General features: G+C 40.9%; 1 protein-coding gene across 1 annotated transcript in view; it reads left to right on the top strand.

The window, feature by feature from the left end:
* Positions 1 to 22,469, top strand: part of LOC310997356 (seizure protein 6 homolog) — a gene marked incomplete at both ends in the record, with an annotated part of 81,288 nt that extends 58,819 nt beyond the window's left edge. Inside the window, 13 exons of the mRNA XM_083987031.1 lie at positions 3 to 195; positions 8,469 to 8,654; positions 9,364 to 9,532; positions 10,090 to 10,256; positions 10,335 to 10,529; positions 11,355 to 11,493; positions 18,581 to 18,777; positions 19,912 to 20,106; positions 20,929 to 21,120; positions 21,630 to 21,824; positions 21,979 to 22,020; positions 22,120 to 22,228; positions 22,310 to 22,469. Coding sequence (XP_083843157.1) covers positions 3 to 195; positions 8,469 to 8,654; positions 9,364 to 9,532; positions 10,090 to 10,256; positions 10,335 to 10,529; positions 11,355 to 11,493; positions 18,581 to 18,777; positions 19,912 to 20,106; positions 20,929 to 21,120; positions 21,630 to 21,824; positions 21,979 to 22,020; positions 22,120 to 22,228; positions 22,310 to 22,469 — 2,139 coding nt within the window. The remainder of the gene's footprint in view (positions 1 to 2; positions 196 to 8,468; positions 8,655 to 9,363; positions 9,533 to 10,089; positions 10,257 to 10,334; positions 10,530 to 11,354; positions 11,494 to 18,580; positions 18,778 to 19,911; positions 20,107 to 20,928; positions 21,121 to 21,629; positions 21,825 to 21,978; positions 22,021 to 22,119; positions 22,229 to 22,309) is intronic.
* Between the last annotated feature and the right edge of the window lie 348 nt (positions 22,470 to 22,817).

The following is a 22,817-nucleotide window of genomic DNA, read 5'->3' as shown; positions in this document are numbered from 1 at the left end:
AGGTGCTAAATGTGAGTGTGCTGGAGGGAGAGCAGGTGACGGTGGAGGATACGGGTGGCCAGGAGCCCTTCATCCTCGCCAATGAGTCAGTCCTGATGAGAGGCCTCGTGCTGCGCAGCTGGAGCAACCAGATCTCCATCCGTTTTCGTAGCGACCAAAAGCACAACTCTGGATTCCTAACGCTGCACTACCAAGGTGAGCCAACTGTGCTGTGTCATGCCAACTGTGCTGTGTCATGCTAACTGTTGCTGCCATCACTGAATTTGAACAAAAAAGGCACATTCACTGAGAGACAACCTTGTATTGAAACAAATGCAAGCTAATATGCTGCTGCTTCACTTCCCATCAAGTTGCAGCAAAAGAAAACATACCATAAAACTGTCTGTACCTAAATGTATCCATGTGCTCGGTCCCAAAACACTCAGTAGTCAGTTTATTGAAAGTACAATATTGCACAATTGTGATCTTAAGCCTCCATATTGGTATGGGATTATTGTTTCCCACAATGTCCATTAAAACGCATCTATTTCGTTCCAGATGGAAGCGAGATTTATTGTGTACATGTAGGCTATGTCTCTGCTTTCTTTTACTCCACAATCCCAAAAAGACAATTGTGTGAAAGAGCATTTGTTACACTACCTGCAGCTTGCACAGTGTGTGGCGTCTGTTGCCCCGCTGTGGTAGCAAGTAGGTTGAAAGATAGCAGGAAACAAAACTGCTCACTTTTGAAATGAATGTTCGCAAGCTTGTTTTGTGAGCCCCGGATCCAGCTGACCTTTGCCGAGACTAAGGCTATGCAGGACAAAATATTAAATCTAATCAAATTGCAACTACAATAGTGTGTGGCGACAACAAACCCTGTCAGTAGACATAGTTACTGTTTGTTATTGTTGAATATGATGGCCCATAAATCCCCCCTCTCGCTTGTTTTGTGCGTGACATTGATCTTCCGTGTCCGCAACAATGTCTGTTTATCTTAGCAATCACACAAAGTGGCCACCAATTACATGCCCCATCGATTTGAGTTGATGGTGGAAGCTGGTGGACAAAACATTCATTCCACCGCATTACTATGGCACTTTCATCAGCTCGAAAATGAAAGCGACCGTCAAAACACTGCTGCTGACATGAGATAAATCAGCCTATTGCTGCTGGATGTGTGAACATCGGTGTGTGGTCGGGCTGAACGATGACAGCGGGGGGTCAGCGCAGATCATACAGGGTGATGCATAGATGGGGACAGATGGTGATAAAGAGTTGAAATACATCACCCTGTCAGGTGTTCTTTTATCCTTCACTTCTCCTCTGTCCATTTTAGTAAATATTATTCAGACTAATTTTATGGGACATGGTTTTCCAGATTTATTGATTTGTGTAGATGAACATCCTTGAACAATTACGTTAACTCTTTTGCGCTGCTAAAAGACCTACTCATCCATGACCTATTCACTATAACATAAACCCAGTGGTTGCGCTACACCATGCACATGATGCTGAGCATAATCGGGGGAAGATTCAGGTGGGACAGCGGGGGATTATTGGGTGTAGGTACTGTTTTAACACCACTTTATAAAAGGACCATGAATAAACAGGTCCTAACTTGTGTGTCTGCTTATCCACACCATAGTACCATATATCAAATGAAATGATGAACAATAAGACCAGCAAACAAGATATTATTCATATAACATAGTCAGGAGATCCATAAAGTTAAAGTCAATGATTGGTGATACCTGCAATTAGTAACCAGTTTTGATGATAGAACCATTAAAATATACAAATAATCAAGTTTATCTTGTTCCATATCCAATACCAAATATTTGCACCATTATAAAACTCCATGCTGTGCAGGTTTACCAATGAAAAAACGGAAACTTGTATACAGTACCATAAATTTATGTGGCCATGAAAAAAGATCAGTCCTTTCATGCATGCTAGTCTTGTCTGTGACTGTGGGCACCAGAGTGGGCAGAAATGACCCTGGATTGTGCACTGTGAATGACATAGCTTCAGAATAATGTATTTCACACAAAGAGGGCTCCATCAGGAACTCATCTCAATGCCGTCAGATTATTCACTATGTTGAGCACCGTGCTCCAATAGATATTCCTCTGCACTTTGTTATATAAATTGTTATAAACTCCTTTTAAAACGCTTTCACCTTGGTGACTTTCCATATTGTAGCTGTTGCCAGCGAGCATAAAACAGACCATTTGATCGAGGTTGGTTGAACTTATTTGGTTTGTAATTTGATGGGACAAACTAAGTTACGCTAATGAGAAAAAGTGCAACGAGCAGGTTTCTCAAAGGCTGGACATATTGAAGACACAGAAGATATTTCAATTTGTGGTCCTCCCCTTGGTAAGCTGCGTATCACCTTGTCCTTCATAATAGGCTGTGAGAAATGTGATTGGACAAGCGTGGAGAAGGGGACAGAGCTGTGGAGAGATGGATCTCAGCTCAGGGTAATTAATATCTGCTGCAGCGTTGGCTTGGCCTGCGATGGCAGACTGATGGATGCCTCTATAATGTCAGCCCTGAGCCTGACACTTGGGACATGATTGTAAGTGTGTTTTAATGTAGAGAGCGGGATGTAGGAGCGTGGAGCTGGAGATGGGGCATACTAGAGCCCTTGTAGATCCTTATCTTTTCCTTAGTGCACACACATATGCACATATCTTCATCTGGAACAGGGAGTATGTGTCCATTTAACTGTAATGTCCACTGACAGCCACTGCAGCTTCAATATGGCTTTAAAAATAAATCATGCATGCAGCTAACAACATAAAACCTAAATTAGTGCATCCTTGATGTAAACCATGCATGCACACAGTGTAATCCAATTTTATAAACACGCACACATACACCATATTTACAAGTCATCATTGACACCATTAAAGAGCTGTTGTCATGGTCCATGTTATCATTGTTTTTGTTTTGTTTTGTTTTTTTTGTTTTTTTTTTGGGGGGGGGGGGGGGGGGGGGGCAAGAATTGAACTGGATTATTGCATGTTCATCTAATCAATTTAAGTCAGATGAGCTAACAAATTTTAATTTTTGACTTGTTTTTCTGAAGGCATAACAATGGATTAATAATCACAGCATTGGCATGCAACGAGTTTTTGGAAAAACACAGAAAGGTCAAGGAAAGCTGCCATTTATTACAGAATAAAAATCATCTGTATGCATGAGTATTGTGGGAATTAATAATTTAATTTAGCACCACATGCAAATGTGGACAACCCAGGACTAATTAGAAGTTGCTTTATTTTAAATTGTACATAAATTATAAGGGGTCTAACCGCCTCATCTTCATCATATCTGACCTCTTTACATCCGTAGGTCAGCTTGAATTGTCATTTCAGGGTTTTGTGAATTAAATGAAGCATAATTTTATGACATTGCCAACAGCAATGGTGTCTTATAGAAATTAATGATTGGCTGTAAAATAAGCTGGGCTGATAAGTGAGGTGGCCAGACTATGCCACTGGCAGCGATCCACCATTTGCCACAATTGCTCAGTAGCATTGATGAGATGCCACCTCCAGTCCTAAGTGATTTCTCTTTAATAGAGTTTATTGAGTAAATGACCATTAAAATTGAGTTTTTAACCCAACCACATAAATACCAATAAGACATATCATGACAGAACATTGGTCTGGCTTTCTACAAGTGGATCACTTTTCCTGAGACAACACTATTGATCCTCTTGTAAAAGGTAATGCTTTAGTGCACAGCCAGGACATACAGCACAGTGATAGTCACAATCTCCCACAAGTCACCTGCTGACTGCAGGACTGCCATCATATCAGTGCATGAGACAGCAGACTATATACAGTACAACTACTCTTCAGCAGAGGAATATTTGTCTATGTTCACTCATTTTATCTGCTAAATGCCGATGCAACACATGGTGGATAATGTTCTCCTCATTAAATATAATAGTAATCAGACCTACTTTTCATTATTTGTGTTGTGTTCCCTGCCACACCATTTCATTATCTCCTGCCCTCACCTTGCAGAGTTTGATCCCATTCCAGCTCTCTAGCAGAAGGGATTCAACACTTGAAATTTAACAGTGCAACAGTTTATTAGGTCTAAATTGAAATGCATTTTATTTGTTTGTCCAAACGTGGCAGATAACTTGCTATTGCTGCCTTCCTCACCTCATCTATTGTGCCCTAGTCAACAATATTTGTCCATTACTGGTTGAAGAGTGGCATCCACAATTGAAACTACACAGACAAATGAAAAATGTGCATACAGCAGAATGAGGCTCATTAATGGCAGCGATGTGGGAGTGTGTGTGTGCGTGTAAGTAAATGCAGAAGTTTGACCAAGTGCTCTTTCAGAAAATGTTGGAAAAAAAAAAAAAAAAACGATTTCCAAAAGTTGATCTTTGGTGACTTTTTAGAGGGAGCTGAAAAACTGACTCATTTAATCCAAAATACAAATTTGTGGTTCCATAAACAGGGGCACTTAAATTTCAGATATACAGGAAGCAATTTAAACAGAAACAATAACAAGCAGGAGATATCCATTGCTGGAGCACAGATAAGAAAGAGAGAGAGAGAGAGGGAGAGGAAAAAAACTAAAGACAGGATGTGTTCCTCTTGAATTCCTGTGAATGAGTTCTACTACATGACAAAAATAAAGAAAAAAAGATGCCTTGCGATTGCTGATTGGCTATGACAAGCTGCTTGTATAGTGTAGAAAGCATCTTTCTGATTTTAAAACCATGCCATTTAAATCTCCCAGGCTATAAACATAATATAACAGTGTAACACAAAGTAACAGTTACTACAGCTTTGATGTCAGCAGCCGTGTCTCATGTTTGGATTTGTGATGCCCCTTTTCACCTAATATGGAAGGGAGGTGATGTTATTTCACAGGTTGACAGTGTTTGGCTAACATCATGTATATTGTTTTAAGGCAAGGTAAATGGAAATGTGTCTCTATGTCACTTATTTGCCCAAGGTATATGGCCATAACAGTGGTGCTTTATGACCCCTCCAAGGAAATCAAGCTTTTAACCTGTATCCAGTGATGCATTATTCCCTTTGCTATGGCATAAAACAACAAACATAGGCCTATTACAACATAAATAATAGATGCTAACTACGCTAACCGTTCATGTCTGCTAGTTGCTCATTTCAGTGACCTCATCTGAGTCTGTTTTCTGACTGAAGTTCAATTATGTGGCCAAGTGTCTCAAATGTTTCCTCCACCAAGCGTCTTATACACGCTGTTCTTTCTCCTGTAAACCTAAGACAAGCAGTTATGGTGGGTGGGGCATAAAGCCTGATCCAGAATGAAGAAGTAGCCGTATGTGCTTCTGGTCCCTACTTTTTACACTGTGAAAAAAATAAAAATAAAAACATCTTTAGCAAAAATAACAATTTCTGGAGAGTAAAGCTCTATGTAATTCAAGTGCACATTTTACATTTTAATTTTACAATTTTGCAACATTCTTCTCTCTGCAAAGGCTGAAACTTGATCTGAAAAGCCTTTTCTCTTGTCATCTTGGGAAACTGAGGTTTTACCTGAATGTCACCACAGTGACTATTTCCTCTCCTCTACAACAATAACTAAAGACATAAGCTCCACATCTGTTTCCCATGGCACCACAGTGCCATCAGCTAATCTTCCTGGCTGCCTGCACCGTGGATCTATTATTTGTAATGGCAAAACAATCAGACTTTATGGCCCAGCACCACATCCACTGGAATGGAGGCAGCGCGTAATTTAATACTTCAGGAATTGGCTCCACAATATTTGCCTCTGGCTCTCCCACTGCATGCTCAATAGGGATGTAAATGCTGCTATGATAATGGCAATAACTAGGTTCATTGGAGCTAGTGATAAACTATGAATTGAATGGATGACCCAGAAGCGCACCTCGTCCCTGTGGCTCACTGATTTACTGCAAAAGAAAGGCCTATTTCATTACTGTGGAAACCAGTGACTTGTATAAAAGGAAAACCTAAGTCAGTAGATTAGCACACAGTAGATGGGGGGCAGTTTCACAAGCCTTTATGGCCATTATCCATTTAGGCCTGTTTCCCCTTGAGTTCGAAGTCTAAGATTGATAGAATGACATTTTTGAATATCCAATTTAGCTTCAAGGTACTGCGAGAAACATCGGTAAAGTGTTGTTTTTCATCTACAAATTGCCAGCTGGACTGAAAGCAGTTCAAATCCAACCTGCCACAGAATGTCCCATCTTTTTTGTGCTGGTTAACCTCTACTTGCTCAACATCTGTGCATGCAAAGACCTCAGAACCAAAACATATGAAAGCATTCACATGTGCGGACCAAAGAGCTTGTTGATCAGGTGTCAGCTTTTGCTTTCCACATGTGGCTGCTGCTCCAGCTCTATAAAGATAGTGATGGGCCAGGCTTTTAGCTCTATTTATTAAGGGACCTGTGTCACAGTCTATTCACTGGTGTTGGCTGGATGTTTACTCTATCAGGACATTTAGATTGGGTCAGGGATGTTATAAACAACCTAAAAATAAACCTTATTGCATTGTGACTTCAATTTCCTCTGCAAATATTAACTTTAAATGCTGATAAGATGTTGTCATTCCTTTCCTCGTTGATTCATACAAATAGAGGCGCATCTAACAGTGATTTATTGTACAGTTTAATGGAATAAGAATTAAACAATTATGGCTAAATGGTGTATTTTTGTACAGACTCGAGCCAAGCAGAAAGTAGCCCACATCTTAATTCTTTAAACAGCAACTTCAACAGGCCACATTTACATAAGTAGATTAAGGTGTTTACTCAACGTGGCCCATGCCCGATTGTTATCATAATTGCTTTTAAGACTGCAAATATGATTTTGATACAGACAGGTCTCCCAGCTGCCCTTTGCCATGTTTTTTTATTATTTTTTTTTATCTTCCATTAATTCTTGTTTTGGCTTTACATGCACTCCATTATACGGTAACATGGAAATGCAACTTCCAAACCGGAGGGAAAGTTTCAGCATTTTAAAAAGGTTCCTGTAATATTGTTGCTGCACAATTACACTGACTGCTGTTGTAACGTAAACCACAGCGGTTCCAATTATGTTGCTTGTTATGTTGTTCGCACATTTCCAGAAGTTTAAAAGTTTTAGTCTGCTCATTAAAGTGCTAGCACTAATGAGGTAGAACAGTGTGGCTATTAGACAGGAAGAAAAGGTTGTTTAATAGTTTCCATTACAGACTTGGTTAGTTCACTCCATTATCCATGTGAGCTCTATCCCATCCTGCATCATTTGTTTAAAGCAGAGACAGGACAACAATGCAAAGCAAGTCCGGGAACATTGATCTTAAACTGCTGGAATCTCAACTCTGTGACAGCCGCTACAGAGGTAATTCCTCTTGCAGCTATCACATTACAAACCTGCTATGATGTTCAACTGTTCTGCAACATTTCCATTTATCAAAGTATTTGCAGAGTCTCTTTGCCGGACAGCACAGTGGTGTTAATTACTGTTGCGCTGCAAACATGTCTCTGTACATTTGCATATTGTATATACACTGGTAAACTGCAATTAATTAAGAGCTGCTGTGCTCATAAACAAAGTTGAAAGGTGGTTATGAAGCATTGTGCATGTGCATGTGTGTGTGATTTTGCTCTACTGCAGTCATGGGGTTCAAAAGTCTGGAGCCCACAAGTTTGAATGGTTGTTTGAGGGTTTAAGTGTTAATTTCAAGGTTTGGGTTAATGGTAGATTTATGGTTAAGAGTTTTTCTGACAGATTCATGCAGATAGGTGTACATGGGTGTGTGTCTTTGTCTGTTCACCTGATTTATTTGCATAAATAATGGAAAAGGTCTTTGTATGTGAGTGGCTGTGTGGGATGCTCAGTTTGGACCATAGACAACATGGTCAACAATGCAACAAAACAGCAAGGTTTTATACACAATGCAGGACACAGAGGATTATGTTGTGGAGCCAGTTAACATTGTTGGCAGTTTACTTTGGCGAGAATTTCACTTTTGTCTGCAATGATGCATTTGGGCTTTGGGAAATTAGATATCTACAAACTTAGTTTGTCGTGAAAACCTCCCTGGAGCCATGGGGCAGTGAGAGAATATTTCAAATTGTGATTAAAAAAAATGAAGTTAGACAAAGCAGGTCTCTTGATGAAGTGGTTCATCATCAGGATCATCAGGGTAATTAACTGAGTTTGGATATAATTGCATTGCATTATAACATGAACGTGCTTTTAGTTTTTAAACTCTACCACACTCTCTCCGACTAATTGCCACTGGGTATCGCAGATTACTCAGTGGACAGACCACACTACCAAGCATCACATTTAATACATTTTACTGATGGTAACACAACCATATTAGCATTCATACATGATAGCAGATTTCAGATTTTGATTACTTTTTGGCTATGTACAAGATGCCAAAAACTAATATCAAACCATTTCCCCTCTCTCTCCCTCTCCATTTCCCGTCTAGCGTTTGTGCTGAGCTGTGCGTTCCCCAAAGAGCCCGCTGGTGGAGAAGTTTCGGTGACACACCTCCATGCCGGAGGAGAGGCTTTCTTCCGTTGTTTCACCGGCTATAAGTTGCAAGGCCCCAAAATGCTCACCTGTCGCAACGCAACTACACCTTACTGGAGCGGGAAGGAGCCCCAGTGTGTTGGTAAGACGGACTGGTTCCTGTTAGCTCAATCACTATACCTTCTTGTCCTTGAGAATCCTCTAGTGCTAACACTGACTTGAGGGCAGAATTTCAAAATCTTATTTTTAATGAAATTTCTGAAACCCGTTTTTAAAAGTTTAAAAATGATGGGCCTTAAAAAACTCCTTTTCCCTTCAGCTTTCCTCTAGAATTCAGGTGATTTTGATTAACGAGAGCTCTGACTAGGATGTCTCCTGCTGAGTTGATTACTTACACACTGAGGCCAAATGAGTGTGTTTGCATGTGATTAGCAGTGCAGGGAGCTATTCTTTGGAGATGGTGCAAAACAAGGCCATTGGACCTGCTGCCTTAATTAGAACTGGGCTGCATGACAATCCTTCTCCTGCTGGTAAAGGCTCATCTGCCAGTTCCAGCGTTTCCGTGCGCCTGCCTGCAGCTGCTCTGAACTGATAGTGTTACTGCTGCTGTTTTGCTGTTCTCTTTACAAGTCCATCACACACAGTCACACACTCTTACACCCAGGTTGAGCTGCCGAGTGCAGCCCCAGCCACAGTCCACTGGATATCGATGATATCTATTCTCAGACCGGGGCTTTTCTCCAAAACCCCAACTATATAACTATAGCATAGTTGGTGCCATGACTTTTCTCATCTAATTCCAACCCCCCAAACTCTTTGTCTTCTTCCTCTCACTCTTTCCTCTCATATAGCATCCTGTGGGGGAATGATAAAAAATGCTACCTATGGTCGCATTGTCTCTCCTGGTTTCCCTGGCAACTACAGCAACAATCTGACGTGCCACTGGGTCCTGGAGGTCCCTGAAGGCTATCGTCTTCACATTCACTTTGAGAAGGTGGCTCTGGCAGAGGACGATGACAGGTGGTGTATGCATAATGCTAAAATCACATTGCGAGTAAGATTGTGCAGCGAGAGCGTGCGTGTATGTGTGTGTCTTTGTGTGTGCACTTTTGTGAGTGTGTGTCTGTGTGTGTTCAGCTAATAGATGGCACCGGGGCTTTAAACTCATTTTCTGAATAACAGTATGCCTGTGGATAGAGCATTAAAATCCTCAAGGCTATAAATAACCAAAATCTTCAGGGAGTGACAGATGGATTTGAAAGGACCCTTTATCATTATAATCCCTTAACAGTGTTCTATCAAGCGAATGAATTGGAGGGACTACAGAAGGTAGTGAGAGGAAGAAACGAGTGAGAAACTGCAATTGCATTACATTTTTCTTCACTGATCGACATGGCGATCGTCACACATGGCCATTCACCTCATTACCAAGTGGTGAAGAATGTTATCACAAAGTTATTACAGCCAACATTGGAACAGTGAGCATCTCTCAGATGGCTTGTAACTTCGTTTATGCTTATTTTACCTTTCATGGCTCACTTATGTCTCTTTTAATGTGTGTGTCCTTTGTGTGTTAGACTGATGATTAAGAACGGCAACAACATCGACTCGCCCCCCGTGTACGACTCCTACGAGGTGGAGTATTTGCCCAACGAAGGCGTGCTCAGTACCGGACGTTACCTCTTCATAGAGTTCACCACAGATGGGACGGTGACTTCGACCGGTGCAGCCATCAGATACGAAGGCGAGTTGAGTTTGACAACATGCAACATTGATCCGATATTACACTGCAGCGCATTAACGCAGTTCTTGCATCCCACAGCTTTTGCAAAAGGTATGTGCTATGAGCCTTTTGTGAAGTATGGCAACTTCAGCAGCAGTGACTCCACTTACGGTCTGGGCGCAGTGGTGGAATTCTCATGTGACCCCGGCTACACGCTGGAGCAAGGCTCCGTGGTGATTGAGTGTGTGGACGCACAAAACCCACAATGGAATGAGACCGAGCCAGCCTGTCGGGGTGAGTCAACAGATCTCATCTGCTGGAGTAATAGTGTGACATTAAAAAAAAAAAAAAAACCTGCCTCATCTGGGGAAGAACTTAGAGCCAGATATGACTGCCCTAAGAACCGAAGGCTTTCATTGTCAGCTTGATGAGCACAGGGGTTAGTGAAGTCTTTTTATTCAAACATTAAACACCACTGGCAGTTAACTATATCTTCCTAAGCTGCTTTTCTCTGATCCACGATAAATTTCCTATTGAAACTATAACAATGATTTTACTTTGATATGTATTTGCAGGGCAGATTTTAGAAGTGTGTAAGATTAAAGGCATACAATGGTTGGCCTAAGATGAACACTGCCACGCTGCAAAGACTAGGCACCATACTAAACAGCCATCTACCCCTGAGCCCTTCCCCTCCTTTCATTCTCTCTCTCTCTCAGACGCTTCCCACCCGACACGCTGACCTCACTCCCGCTTTTTGTTGCCAGCGTAGTCATTCTGCCACACAGTGGAATTGAAAAGCTCTCCAGTAAAGTTAGATATGAGGAAATTTAATTTCTGCTCCTGTGGGTCATGGTCACCAAGCAGTTCAGTAGTAGTATGCAGTTTTCATGTCATGGACCTTGCACATCGCTTTTCAGCTGCGTTTTATTAAGCATTAAGACTGTGCTGTTCCATCCCATGTAGTCACATTGAAGTTCATCTATCAGAGTATATTGCTACAGTATCTGCACATTACACATTGCTTGATATTATATTCCCTTTCTAATTTAATTTGTAATCCGTTACAGTGCATCTGTTTATTTCTCAGCATCAACCTGAGGCGTTTGTGTTTTGCAGCTGTGTGCAGCGGGGAGATCACAGACTCTGCTGGTGTGGTGTTGTCTCCTAATTGGCCTGAGGCTTATGACAAGGGGCAGGACTGCATCTGGGGCATCCATGTGGAAGAGGACAAGAGGATCATGCTTGACATCCAAGTGTAAGAGACAGCACTCAGGTGTTAAGACTAGAAACCACACACAGGTCAGAGGAGGTCAGATTGACCTCGGGATGTTAAACACTCCATCCCCTGACACAAACACACACACACACACACAGTTCCTCTCTCATCTTTTCTCTCTCAGTCACATTGACAATCTATGACATGCACAAAGGGAAGGGTTTCTGTGGTTGCAGTCGCTAATTAGATTTTTTTTTTTTTTTTTTGCCGCCCCCCCATTCGCTACATTAAGAATTCTGTGTAGCTTCCAACTCACTCTCTGACCAGATTAGCCAGTAAGCCTCCCTGCTCCCACTTCCCTGGTGTGTGTCTCAGAGTTGGCTTTGAAATGAATATGGTCTGGCAGTGAACTACTGAGCCACTTATCCAGCCTTCCCAACTGTAATGCAACACACACGCACAAACACTCAATGCACACGCACAAATATTTAAGACTGACTGACTACTGTGAGCAATAACCCGAGCGATCCACCCACTGACCCAAACTCACACATGATTATGAACCACACACTTTACGGACTCACAAAAAGGACTGTCGTATTGCACATACAGTACCACACACCATACAGTACGCTGCTACTTACCACAACTACATTGTTACCTTTGCCTATCACTCATACTGTTCATGAATGGCATGAACACAACACATCCCTGGTTTGTAATCAAGTTATTGCTTTCAAGTGTAAACAAAAACATTTCCATGTTTCTGTCAAAAGCAAAACTATTTCAGTGTATGCATGAGAATCTCCGACTTTGTTTGCTCATCTGGATGTGGTTTTATTTGTTTGCCTTGTGTGAGTGATTGCTACGATATTTCAATGAGCATGTATCCTTCAGAGAGCACAAAAAATACAGCATAAGTGATTTGTGTTATTGCCTGAAGCACTTGCACACAAGAGGGCACAGAGAGGTTAAAATTAAACCAGCGGGAATACCGCCCGAGGATGTAGAAAAACAGTCACTGACGAAGCTCCAATAGAGGCTATTGTTAGCTGTTGGTCACGGTGGTCATTTATGCATGCAGGCATTTGCTCCCTCAAGTTTGGTTTTCATAATTCATTCGCTCTGCTGTATATATAAATATACACTAACACACACACACACACACACACACACATGGTTGACATATCCATTTACACTTTAACATACACACTTTGTAGTTTTACCATTAAAATCCAAAAGTCAAAGGTGGGAAATGAGAAAAATTATATAACTTGAATTAGCAATGAAACAATTCATTTGTTTGTTTTACAATGAGGGGATCTTTTTTCTTTTTTTGTGTGTGATGTTCTACATCACATTTTCAACTTCTATACAAAGAATAATAATTAGTGAATCATTTTTCCTTCATTCTGGGGTTGCTGTATTTTAATTTTACTTCATCCAAAGAAAAAAAAAAGTTAGTATTGAAAAAAAGTTGATATTGATATGATTTTTTTTTAACAAATTAAATGTAATAACATTTGAATTTTCATACCAAATCAGAACTTTTTGCATTCTGCTGCAGTAATCAGACACAGGTGTTGCTGAATTTCATCTGAAGTACACGGATTAAGAGCTTAACATTTCCAGGGTTTCCCCTCACATCTCTAGCGTTTACTCAGTGGAGGGTTTGGGGAAAGACTGGATGTTCCTGTTAAGTGTCCCAGTTTTCTATGGTCAAAAATGCACAAAATGCTAAGCTGTTTCTTTCACTGCAGTGAGCCATCACTCAAATATGACCCAAAGATCAAAAAGGAAATAGCATCAGAGGATACCAATAATATCTAATGTCTAAGTACCACACAGGGGTTTATTTGGCCCTGCGTTTTTCAGTTTGAGGTTAAGTCTCTGTGATTAATGACTGATGCTGAAAGTCAACCAGTGCACCTAGGATAAAAAAAATAGATCAGAGTGGATTTTTCCTTGCAGCGGTAAACAAGTTTGATTTGTGGTAAAGTGATTTACGTACATTCAGAGATTTCTTTTTAAATTGCACCAACCTTAAGTTTGTTTTAATCTGAGCCACATGAGGCCACTCACTGTAAATTAATGGCGCTGTGGCGAGCTCTAGTTTATCACAAGGTTGGTCATGCATGGCCTTCAGGGCTGTAGAAACCCACCGCCTGTCTGATCCCCACACACCCCACCATTACCCTCATGTCTGGTCTGCTCAGCTTGAGAAAAGCGCTCCTAAAGAGTCGGTCAACATGTAATTTGTGTGAAAGGGTGTTTATTTTTGTGTATGTGTTATGCATGTTTAAGTGGCAAAAGGCCCTTGTGGATGAGAGCTGTCTCATTATAAGGGTGGGCACACACTTTTCCACATTAATGAGAATGTTTTCTATATTATCATTCATCACTGTGTCTGTGCTGGCAATTACAGAGGAGCGGTGTGCATAATGAGGACTGATTAATTAATTTAGGCCAAACAGGAGGGTTGGCTCTTTGCTAATTAGCATGGAGCATGGCTCCAGCAAGAGCCCAAGACAAGAGTTACAGCTGATAGCCTCACCTGTGGAGCACAGCAAGGTAAATGGTTCACATGTGGATTTTAGCATTCGGGACAATACCCACAAATGTTTTACAATTCCATACAATTAGGAAGTCTGTTTTACAGTGGTACATGTCAGTTTACTGAGCAGGTTTGAAACCTTGTACAATTATACATATTGGGTTTATAGAGTCCTCTTGTGGCGACTTTGAGCATTGCAGCAGCAAGTTCACTTGTACTGGTACGAAAGCGAAGTTGTTATTTGTATTTTGTAGTAAACAAAAAACGATTTAAATGTTTAGAAAAGGTCAAAGGGGTTTAAATATTCACACAGTGATGTTGCCTCTGTCCGTTACAGTAGATTTTTTCTAGCTTCTTCAGATTTGACTCGGCTTGACAGGTCAGTGAAGGTGACCAAATGCCTGGAGTCTTGCATAAAGCTGCATCTGTCATCCCCTCAGGATTGGGGCCGGTGCCATTAGTATGCAGCGACGTTTTCAAGAAGTCCTCTTTCAAACAGTCACCTGAAATTGTGCAAACACCAAGTCAGCTTTGTCAGTGAAGGAGATATTTAATCAAATATCACAACTCTTGACAACAGCAAATCAATGTTACTCTGAAGTGTGACGCCAGGAAAGAACATCAGGAGGCACAGTGTGAATATATCTTCAGAATATTAGTTATCAGTGTGCAGCACAGGACAGAGAGCGACTGTTTTCTTTACCAGAGGGGAAAGCATTTAAAAAAGCCATGTGGGACGACATTTGGGTGAAGTGTTTGCCAGGTTACTAGACAGACGGCAGCTGAGCGGCCTGTAGTGACTAACCACAGACTGCTGCGCGGGTCTGGTCTAAAGGCGCTGTTCGCTTGGCATTCTTCCGCGTTGTCGGCAGGGTTTTGAATACGTTTCAAACAGTGGAGCAAACGGATGGGGTCAGAAGGAAAATATAAACCAAGGTTGACTACAGCATTCCCGATGAGTTCGAGTGACACAGGGGAGACTATTTAGGAAGCCAGACAGGAGGAGAGGCTATAATGTGTCAAGTGGGAAAGCAAATTATTTTAACCATTAATCTGAATCAACAGTGTTGGCCGTGCATCCTGTCCACAATCTCACCAAAGTTCTTGACTGGGAGTGACTGATTATGAAAAAACCTTGAGTAGGTTTTTCTGCTGAGGAGAAAAGCATCTGTCTTCTAATATTAATTTGGATATCAGAGGGAAAAAGGCAGAGTTTAGTGTTGCTGATGTTGCAGTAGTTGGGAGGGAAGAAGCATATTTTGCATAACGATTCCTCCATGATGAAAACAGGCGGCACAGATTGTCTTGAGCTGCTTTGGCTTAAAGATAAAGGCCTCAAAGCAAATAGGTGAGAGTGTGTTTGTATATACAGTCGGCAAGAAATGATGAAAATCAGCAACGCCATTGAGTTTTCCATCCCGGCTTGTGTATAGCAATGTGAAGAAAAGAAGAATGGGTTATGGTGGAATGGTGAAAATAGAAACTAGATTCATGTGGAAATGTCAATGCGCTGCAAGAGAGACAAGAAATGCTTCAAAAACCTGTATAGTATAGAAAAGGAGAGATGCAGAGATTGGAGGCAATCATCCAGGAAGATTGGCAACTGACAGTACCATGTGTCCCATCCCCCCACCCCCTCCTTCCAGGATGGTCTGGATGCTGGGAGACCTTTGGCAGGACCTCGGGTGAAATACAGTGCAGTGATAAGAGGAGCTCGAGTAGATAATAGATACTCCTGCTTTATTGTGACAAGGCTGAATTTGATGAGACTGACCAATTCTGCAGAGGGCTGCAGACTAGCTACTGCTACTCCAGACTAATAAGAATCACCATTTTCTGTCACCCCATCGCTGGGTCAGGGTGCATCTTTCCATTATGTATGAAAAAAGCTGGAACTAGTGTGAAAACTTTGTACTGTGTTGCTTTCTGTCCTCTTCGTCTTTCCAAGAGGAACATGGTCTATGCATAGGTTGTTCTTGTGATGGTGTGGAAATGGCAACTGATATTGTATTGTATTGTCAGGATAAACTGGAATTTAATTCTCATCCAAAACTTTACCACCATCTCATCACTTGCCAGCCTCAACTATTCTTGTGGGTTCAAGCATAAATATTTAGTCGATATAGTCAACTTAAACAGATTTGTATAAAGTGTGGGTAATTAAATGTGAAGTGGGTGCATTTCTTGTTTCTCCTCTTAGGTTATATTGAAATTCTGCTGTGAATAATAGACTGAGGGGAGGTAAACAAACATGGGTCATTTATTTCCTTTCATCATCATAAAACTCTGTCAATCACTGATGAAGCAGCCACATCGCAGACTCCTACTGCGAGAGTTTCAACAAAGCTCTAAAACACACTGCATATTCAGATCTGTTCAGCAGTCTAATCCCCGATGGTCAATATGAAAGAAACAAAAGAAGCCGCCTCTGCATCAGCGTTTCACATTTCTCCTTCTAAAGTCAAACAAAAAAAGAAAGAAAGAAGAAAAGCACGTAAGCCCTCTGTCCCATATTGTGTGTCAGACAGGTGCATCAAATCAGTCAGCGATCTGTGTGAACATAGAAATAGAGCGCTTAGAGAGCTTACTCATTATGCAAGGAAGCCTTCCAACATCTACTTGCTCATATTTTAGGAAGTGGCAAAAACAAAGTAGGAAGATCAGAGAGTGGGAAAAAAAAGGAAACATGTCAAGAGAATAGAATTTAAACATGAGAGGATATAATGTTTTCTTTATTTGTGGGATCACAACCTTTCTACTCAGATACTCAAAGGACCATAGTGACTGTTTTCCTCATCTTTAAAACATTATGCAGATGAGATTTTATTTTTTCCTACTTGGAGACACTTTAATGATGATGCATCGTTGTGCTGAATTGTAGACTTAGCATTTATATTTATAGTGCCGGGCAAAAGTTTGGACACACTCTCCCATTCTTTTAAATGTGTCCAAACTTTTGATGTATGATCCAAAATATTCTTAGTTTGTGTTTTTTTTCTGTTGAGAATGTGTGTATTGTATTGTAATGTATTTTTACACCACATCGGTGTAAATGGTATTATTAAAGTTATTTTGTTTGTGTGCAATGTGTTTTATGGAAATGCTTTCTTCTCTTGGTTTTATGGATGATTTTCAAATTATCCACTGCATGTGTATTGCCACTCAGTGGTGTAACTCTGTTTTAGTTTTTTTTTGTTTTAGTTCTTGGTTAGGATATAGAGGTGTTGAAGGCTTTCTTGACAGTCTGACAGCTCTGTGAAGTCTCTTTCTAAGTTAGTGTTGATGCGCTATGACCTCATTGATTTGAATCACCTGCCACTCTGTGTGAGTCTCTCGGGAGCTGTGTGAGTCAAACTTTTCATTCACAGAAATGGAAAGAGAAAGATTGCATCTCGTGTTATAAGTGTGCATCTCTAGCTTCCCTTTGTCCTTGCAGTATGTCTAGGATGTAGGAGTGCAAATCCACACATGATACCATATTCATTTGGTTGCTCTTGAGTTTGACCTAAATAATTATGCAAATCTGCAAACAAATTTTGTCTTAAAAAAAAAAAGATTGCAAACCAGTAACAGATAACATGACAACATACATATTTTCACAGATTTTAAAGCAAATTACTGACAAAGGGAAGATGTTTTGTTCACAAATGACAACTTGCAGTTTAGAGAAAGTATTATTTACCATTCAAAAACAGTGTTTTCTTAATCAGTTGTTTAATCCCACAAATGAAAGTGGTGGAGAGCTAATGCGAGGGACAGGTGATTCATAGCCACAAAATGTGGCTCCCTGATGTGTTTGATGGCACTGTGCTAATTATCACTGTTAAGTTCTATTCGGCGCAGCTTGTGAATATTAACAATCACCCAGCCAATCTGCAGAGCTATTTTGATGCCTGCCTAAAGGCACATAAAGAGCAACTAGTTCCCCCTGCTTATTATATCAGCAGGGAAATACAACTTCTGCAGCTTATTACTTTTTACACCATTCACTGTCCCCGGTGTGCGAATAAATGTCAAGCTTTACTGACGCTCTATAAAGAGGGCAAGGACATATGAATCACCAAATGGAAAAGGTTAATGCATTCTTAAGTTAATCATTTTCAGCAGAGATTCTATCAGACTGTCTCAGCTGCCTTACATTATATTTTATGTAAATATTACAGTGTACTGTATGATTTATTTTTATTTTTTTGTAAGCCTAGTCACCTAAAGGATGTTATTATATTATGCTCATATTTGTGCATACACACTTAGGTACATATTCATGAGAGCAATGCGCGAGGCAGAGTCATACACCATGAATTATTTAGTGTTTACTTCACGTCAGATCTATCCAATATAAACAGAATTAATATTTTCCAACTGCTGCTGACATTGCCTTATGTCATCAGCTTCTGCTTTCATCAGCTAGAGAGTGTAGCAGTCACTTAACTGTTGACTCTGAGTAAGATACACAGCAAACTCAACACATAACCACAGACATGAGACAAGTGCTAGGGCTGTGCTCTATGTGACAGCCTTCATTCATATCATTAAGAGGAAATGTAACCACTTTTCATTTGTGTATCCCAGGCTCCACGTGGGTAAGAACGACCTGCTGACCTTCTATGATGGCGATGACCTCACAGCCAACATCCTGGGTCAATACAGCGGCACGCGGCCACGTTTCAAGCTCTACACGTCCATGGCTGATGTCACCATTCAGTTTCAGTCAGATCCTGCCACCAACATCTATGGATACAACAACGGCTTTGTGGTCCACTTCTTTGGTAAGATGGTGATTTTATTTAAAAGTGATATAATATCTGCTAGCACTTCACATCGAAACAAATTATTTGTCTGCCACACTGCCGCCTCCATTCATGTATAATATGGATAACAGCAAATTAGTTAAGATTAGCATGTCTACTGCATTTGCCTCAAATTAAAACAGACATGTCAAGTTACATACACATAGAGAAGAAAAACTAGATCTGCTTCAAGCTGCAGCTCTTTAATAGATGGTAGGACTCACCATCTTAGAAAAGCCAGAACAGTTCTGGCTCTGGTCTAATCTCTTTATCTGTGGTCGTTTTAACCGAAGAATGCGATTTCTGCAGTGACAGAAAGGGCTGCTTTCACCTAAACACTTTATACTAGACTCTTTCATCCTGCTCTCTAAACATGGAAATGGTTTAACCCATAACCCAGCTACCAAAACAAGGACCAGAGAAATATATTCACTCACTCCTCTGTACAATCTTTAACTATGATTACATTAAAAACCTAATACTGGTGACATGTGTGGAATATAAAACATCACTCATATCTGGAACTCAGCAGTTTACCATTTAGGGGGGAAAAAAACTCAATTTCTTTCATTGCATCCTTGTGTATCTGTTTTGTGACTTGCGCCAGGTACCGACAGAAGGATTAGATAACACCAAACACAGAAACACAATAATAGGGATTACTTCAACATCAGCTGGTTTTGCCCATTGCTTTGTGCTCCTGGCCATGTATACTGCATTAAGGGAAGCACAGATTGACTGGTGCCAAACCACATGCTGTGTTGCACCCAGCAAACATCACAAGCTTGTATTTACATTTCGCTTCCCAGCCACTGCTGTTTAGTGCACACAAAACAGACAATATAGCAGTAGTATTCATTCCCTGCAGAGGAAGTTGTTGCATATTAATGCAGGGATTTCCTGGAGCAACAAATCATGTGTCCCTTTACAATCTAGATCCTGTATTAAGAATGAAAATGTAATATTTATCATACAAGAAAATTTGACATTAAATTATTTCTGCACTCCCAGTACAAATGTTTTTTTTTTCACCACTTCTGGAATTCTTTTTTTTTTATAATTGTGTTTTTCCTCTCCCACCAACACAAACAACTCCTTGTTGAATACCAACAGAGGTGCCGAGGAATGATACTTGCTCTGAGCTGCCAGAGATTGCCAATGGCTGGAAGAGCACGTCCCACCCAGACCTGATCCACGGCACCGTCGTCACCTACCAGTGCTACCCCGGATATGAGCTGGTAGGCTCCGAGATCCTCATGTGCCAGTGGGATCTCTCTTGGAGCGGCGATGTGCCGAGATGTGAGGAAGGTGAGAGGAAGCACTCAAAGCAACACGGACAGAGTTTATGAGAGTATGAGATTATGTTTTCAAATTTCCAGAATAGCTGATTAAACATTTTAGCTCAGTGAATGCAGGCCTCAGCAAGTCGAAGGTACCTCTGTGGGAGCTCTTGTTTTTTTGTAGATCAAATGAAGAGATGGAAATGAAATGCCTGACCAGTTACTTGAATAGACCATTTTAAAAAGACGCCAAATATACCAGAATATTCAAAGCATAATGTTTTTTTGGAGGGATATTTTTTAATTCTGGGAAATAATATAACCGATTCGCCACAGCAGACAGACTAAGATGGGACATACTTCACTCAAATGCCAGTTTGAACTTTTTTCAACCCCTTGTAAAGTGTAGTGTTTGTCGAATTGTGACTTTCTTTTTGCTAAAGCAGATTTCCTTTTACCTGTCCAATACTACTGGCATTCAGCCTGCAACGTTTCTGACCTGCAGTGGCTGCACTCGAATATTTGTGAATTTGACATCAAAGTGTGTTTACAGGTCTTGGAAAAGAGCACTGCATAAGCAATATGCCACTTGAGTCGGTGTTGGTTTGGGCCACAAGTTTGAAAATGATGTGTGTGTGGTGTTAGAAAGAAGTGAAGTCCTCTCTGCTTGAGGTTATTGGCAGGTATTGGCAAGTGTTCTGTGTGGCATTAAGACAGGTGTTTAAGGTACCTGTTTGGAACGTATATGTTACATTTAATAATTTATCTTATAAAAGTAATATAATAGCAATAGTAAATTCAACAATGACAGTCGTGACAAAAAATCATTTGTTTTTGTGATCCATGCCAGTTATGTCGTGTCGTGACCCTGGAAATGTGGAGCACAGTCGTAAAGTGATCACCGGCAGCCGCTTCGGTGTTGGATCCACGGTGCAGTTCACCTGCAACAAAGGCTACATCATGTCTGGCAGCGGCCTCCTCACCTGCTACAACCGAGACTCAGCCACACCCAAGTGGAGCGAGAGGCTGCCCAAGTGTGTCCGTAAGTTGCACAGGCCACGCTCATGCACACACTCATGCTGTGTGTAAATAAAACAGATAAACAGTATTATTTATGTTTCTGTAAATATAATAAAAGCAACCATACAGTGGGGCCAGCCCTAAAATTAAGAATGACACTGACTGGCTGACTGACTGACTGACTAACCATTTTTCCATCACTGGTCAGCCAAGGGCCCAGCACACAACTGATCTGTTGTAGTTTCCCAGTTGCAGCGCAGTGCTTCCAGTACACTGAGCCTCATCTCCATTTTAACAAACAAACTTTCATTACTTGAATCATCAGGAGGCAGAGGAATTTATAGTAGAACAAGCAGGGAGAACAGGAAAAAAAACAGTTTATAAAACTGCTAAGAGCAATTCAGCATGTGTAACAGAGACATTTAACATGAACTGCCTCTAATAAAAAGTGGTAATATTCTGGTTTATATCAATGTGAAGCAGATGCATAAGAATGATTTTGTGAAAATAAAGATGTTGTCTTTCGTACAGCTGAAAAGTACGAGCCATGCAGGAACCCTGGCGCTGCTTCCACCAGTGTGCAGAGCTCTGAAAAGGCCTTTTACCAAGCAGGAGAGACTCTGACCTTCTCCTGCCACTCAGGCTATGAGCTGCAGGGTGGAGCCACCATCCACTGTGTCCCCGGACATCCATCTCAGTGGAATAGCACGCCACCTGCCTGCAGAGGTGCACATTTGACCAGACATTTGTGAATACAGAGTGATATAAGCTATTGGCTACTGACTTGGTTTCTGTTTGTGAAAGCATAGCAATTGTACTTTTTAATGTATGATATAGCTGTGGTCCAAATACTTACTAAACTCCAATTGTGTCTTTGTAGCATCAACCTCGACCCAGTACGTGAATGAGCGCAGGCTAGATGGTGAGCAACGTTTTGAAACTTTGTTTGTACCAGTGTATTTCTTGATTGAGCATATTTCAACAGAAACAGTTCTCATCTCTGTGTTTTTTTCCCTCCTAGTTGTTAATAGGGATTATAGCATGGAGGGAACCAATATTGCACTTGCAGTTTTTATTCCAGCTGCAGTCATCCTGGTAGTTGTCCTTGGGATTTACGTCTATGTTTCAAAGTAAGTTATAAAATTAGACGTCCTTTATTTCATTTGCAATCGAATGATGATCATTTACAAGTTTCTCTTGTCTTTACTTAGGCTGCAAGGGAAGTCTATCAGAATGCCGACATCCTCACCACCATATGACAACATGACAGAAGAGTCAGCTTTCGATAACCCGATATATGAGAGTGGAGTAAGTACAGATGTCATGAACATGCAAGACGTGGATTCACAGAACACCAGTGTGCTGTCCTGATCCTCTCCCATCTGGCCATCACCCTGTCGTCATCTCATGTTTCACCAGCAGAGGGTGTCCTCCACCTCATTTCTCCTCACCATCACCTCACCTTCACTCACTGATGTTGCTCATGAGAATATAAAAAGTGAACACTTTTCTCCTCTGAGATCATGGTTGTTTGCATCCTGGATGTCCATTCTTCATCCACTTGGAGGACTGACAGTGACATGTTAACCTCTCATTATATCATTCACATTGTGGTATGTTGTGTGTGTTATTCATGTCATATGTGTGTATCCCGTTGCATGCTGCATTCACACCAGGCAGGGAAAATGCACATTTTCTAGTTTAACCTGCTGCTGTTGT

The sequence above is a fragment of the Trachurus trachurus genome, assembly GCF_905171665.1.
Source record: "Trachurus trachurus genome assembly, chromosome: 14".
NCBI classification, from domain to species: Eukaryota; Metazoa; Chordata; class Actinopteri; order Carangiformes; family Carangidae; genus Trachurus; species Trachurus trachurus.
Note: the sequence above shows the minus strand (reverse complement) of the source record. Positions and strands in the feature narration are given on the sequence as shown.